The 3677-nt window shown below is 36.0% G+C and overlaps 2 protein-coding genes across 2 annotated transcripts; both read right to left on the bottom strand.

Moving 5' to 3' along the window:
* Window positions 1-292: 292 nt before the first annotated feature.
* LOC108484612 (aspartate aminotransferase, chloroplastic) lies at window positions 293-3677 on the bottom strand. The gene is made up of 11 exons (XM_017788463.2): window positions 3244-3677; window positions 3091-3150; window positions 2461-2655; window positions 2148-2186; window positions 1979-2068; window positions 1781-1889; window positions 1591-1700; window positions 1351-1494; window positions 1097-1263; window positions 743-1007; window positions 293-633 (listed from the first exon to the last, which is right to left on the bottom strand). Exons 1-10 carry the CDS (start codon window positions 3313-3315, stop codon window positions 995-997), a joined length of 999 nt encoding a protein of 332 aa, XP_017643952.2. The 5' UTR covers window positions 3316-3677; the 3' UTR covers window positions 293-633; window positions 743-994.
* On the bottom strand, window positions 502-973 carry LOC128293810 (aspartate aminotransferase, chloroplastic-like). The gene is made up of 2 exons (XM_053029345.1): window positions 743-973; window positions 502-633 (listed from the first exon to the last, which is right to left on the bottom strand). The coding sequence occupies exons 1-2, from the start codon at window positions 971-973 to the stop codon at window positions 502-504; spliced, it is 363 nt and encodes a 120-aa protein (XP_052885305.1).

Here is a 3677-nt window from a genome sequence, read left to right as displayed (position 1 = left end):
TGTATAAAACCAAATGAATTTTTTGTTGAAATGATAAAGTTAGACTTTTAAAATCATTGTGATAGGTTCAAATCTTGTAACGATTAAATTTTTATTGATTTTATACAAAGTATAAAAGACAATAATACCATAATAAAAATATAACTTAATTTGCACACAATGAGGTATTTTAATAATTTAATAACTAAATTGGTATCCGGTTAACTAATGAGTAATAACATCAACTCAATAAAATATTTGAAATAAATAAATAAATAAATAAATAAATATATATATATATATATAGATATAGTTAATCCCCAAGTTTTCGGTTACTTTATAAATGATTTATTGTCATACAATCAATAGAACTTCAAAATTCCCCCACTTTGAGCAAAATTAAAAGAAAGAGGCAGCAAAAACCAGCCTCCATCAAATCTCTAAATTCAAGAGTTCTTTTAATGCTCAGTTTAAACACATTATTACATGATGTTTTTTTCACTAAAATTTTTCATTATCTTGTTAACTCACATTGTGGTATGAGTCAATGATGGCGTCAGCTAGATATTCACACTTAGCCAAAGATAATCCTGCAAGTGATATCCTTCCATCCTTGGTCATATAAACATGCCACTTGTTTGTCATATTATCGCACTGTCACGAGAACAATCACTTGCGGTTAAGTATATCTGTGTTGGAAACATACTAGTATTCGAAATTTAGTCGGAATCCAATTAACATAAAGGTTGGAAAGGGACGTTACCTGAGCTTTGTTTAAGCCTGTGAACGAAAACATCCCGATCTGCTTAAGAACGAAAGACCAATCCTTCCCACTTTTATCTTTGGAAGAAAGACTATCAAATAATTTATGTCTCACATTCTTGATTCTCCCTGCCATCATTTCCATCTCCGCATTCCATTCCTTGAAGAGAGCTGAATCCCCAACAATGTTGGCGACAATTCTCGCCCCATGAACAGGAGGATTCGAGTACATTGGTCGAGCTATTCTTTTCAGTTAGCTCTTTACCCTGAAACATACATACAACATAAAAGTCGGTCCTTAAGCACGATATTTGATGGTTCTATTTGTGCAACATTAAGCACAATATAATTGCACCTTGCAGCAGCCTCTGGTGATGAACAAACAACATTGATTGCTCCAATCCTTTCTGCATATAGGCCGAGATTTTTACTGTATGATTGAGCAGCAATATCCTCCATACCGCGGGCCACAAACATCCTCACAGAAGCTGCATCGGTGTCCAGGCTTCCACTTGCAAACCCCTATTAGAAAAAAGCAAATCGAGAAGTTCTTATTTAAGTCACCTTTGTTTGAAAATTCTATATGATGTTAATTCAGGTAAGTAATACCTGGTATGCAATATCGAAAAATGGAATATGGTTCTTCTCTTGGATGACATCTGCAATTACTCTCCACTCTTCAGGAGTTGGATCGATACCAGTTGGGTTGTGAGCACAACCATGAAGAAGAATAAAAGATCCCTCAGGAGCTGCCTGAAATGTGTAATTGAAGAATAAATCTTAGAAGAAGGAATTGACTTATTGTACATTGATATGTACTCTAGTGAGCACTTTTAGCCAGAGTATGACCTTGATGTCCGCTATCATCCCCTCAAAATCCAAACCAACTGTTTTTGGGTCGTAATATCGGTATTCTGACCATGGAGCCCTAGCATCGTTGAAAATGTTCTTGTGGTTACCTGCAAGACAATCCAACTATGAAAAATACATAACATTGAACAAATTTGACAACTAAATTTAAGGAAGAGAAAATACTCACCCCATGTAGGAGATGATATTAGAACTTTTGCCCCGGGAAAATATCGTTCTATGAGAGCTGCAGCCAGCCGAAGTGAACCAGTTCCCGAAAGCCCTTGAACTGTTGCAACCTGGGAAAAAAAGTATAATACTTCATCATAGAGAGCTAAAATGGATTGTTCTTTTTGGGTATTAGGGGATGGCCAGAACTCTAACGTACCCTTTGTTGCCTTATAACTGGATTGTCAACTCCAAATAACAATTCCGCAGTCACTTTATTGAAAGCAGCCAAGCCTTCAATTGGGAGATACTGCGTGTGAAAAACCATAGAGTATGCTCAAGAGAAGAGTCACATCAGGTTTTGTATTCAAATGAGTAAATCAAGTTACCTCTCGGTTTTCCCCTTTCTCGAGTAGAAGCTTATCCGCCTAGAAAATTGAGAGTTACCGAAACAAACATATTTTCAACTCAGTTCAAATCCCAAAGAAACAAATCATCAGTCTTTGGAGCAAAAAATAAAACAAATGATAAGCTATGTCAATGGAGAACCTAGATCAGGCCAATTCAACTTAATTGTCAAAGAAACAAATACTCGGTTGTTACAGCAAGAAACGAAGCAAAATTATAAGCTAATGGCAATGAAGAATCTAGAGCAGGCCATCATTCATATGAATAAACTAGTTTAGGAAAAAAAATACTTACCTTTTTAACCACATCAAGCACATAAGGCTGTAGCTCTTCAGTTCTATAGGCTCCAACACCAAGGTTGAGTTTCAACTCATGGTTGTCTGCTTTGAAAGCTTCAGACACCCCAAGAATTGGATCAGGGGGAGCCATTGTTATACCCTCGAAACGAGACACATTGGAAGCCACAACCATAGAGACTCGACCAAAAGACTGCAAACAACAAAACAATTCAAACATAGAAGCCAAAAAAAATTGAATTATGCTCCAAGTCCCTGTATGCTTTGTACATTTGGAATTTAGTCCCTCTACTTTTCAGGTTTCAAAATTTAAGTCCAACTTCAGTTTTCAGTTAAATTTGCAAGAGTGACATTTTGAAATTAAAAAAAAAAAAAAAAACACTAACTTGACATTGTGATCAACTTGAATTTAATGGAAAATTTTTAATTGTTTCAACAAATGAACTTACAATTTTAAATCTGAATTGAAATAAAAGTAAAGGGACTAAATTTCAAAAGAGCACAAAGTACAGTAACCTGGAGCATAACCCCTTAATCATAATTACAATTACAATTACAATTACATAACCATACTGGACATAAAGAGTTGATCTTTAAATGGAAATGGAAAAGGGGTAAAAAAATGTACCTTTGCTTTGATGAAAGGATTGGTTTTTTCCTTGTTCATGCATCCACGATTCAATTTTCCCTGTGGGAAACATATATTTCCATTTTCTCAGTAATCAATCAGTATCTAAAACAGAAACAAAAAATGAAATTGAAAGAAAGGGATTAGAAATACCTTGTTAATTTCATGAAAAGAAAGTGAAGCAGAGGGAGTGGCAGAAGCCAAAGAGAGCAGTGTGGAAGCCATAATGAAATCAACAAATTGGTAATAGCAAGGATTAGAGATAAGGGGTTTAGTAGAGGCAAAAGGGGGCGATGGGATCAAAGCGAAAACCTTGGTGATGGTGTTGGCGTTCAAAATGGGTTTTTGATTTTTCCAGCTAAAACACTGTGAAATGCTCTGCCGTTGGGATCGAGCTGGTAGAGACTCGGTGTGCGCGCTGTGATGAAATCGTCTTTAGGGGTATAGTCGTTTGCCACTTTTCAGCTCATAAGCGGCTTTACCATTAGTTGACGTTGATTAAGATCTCGACGGTTCATGATTCACGATCTTGTCCGATGTTGCGCTGATGAGTGTCATTAACAACGGCTAAAGTATTAGCCTTTGGA

Source organism: Gossypium arboreum, chromosome 6 (genome assembly GCF_025698485.1).
Source record: "Gossypium arboreum isolate Shixiya-1 chromosome 6, ASM2569848v2, whole genome shotgun sequence".
NCBI lineage: Eukaryota > Viridiplantae > Streptophyta > Magnoliopsida > Malvales > Malvaceae > Gossypium > Gossypium arboreum.
This window is presented reverse-complemented; position numbering and strand designations above follow the sequence as displayed.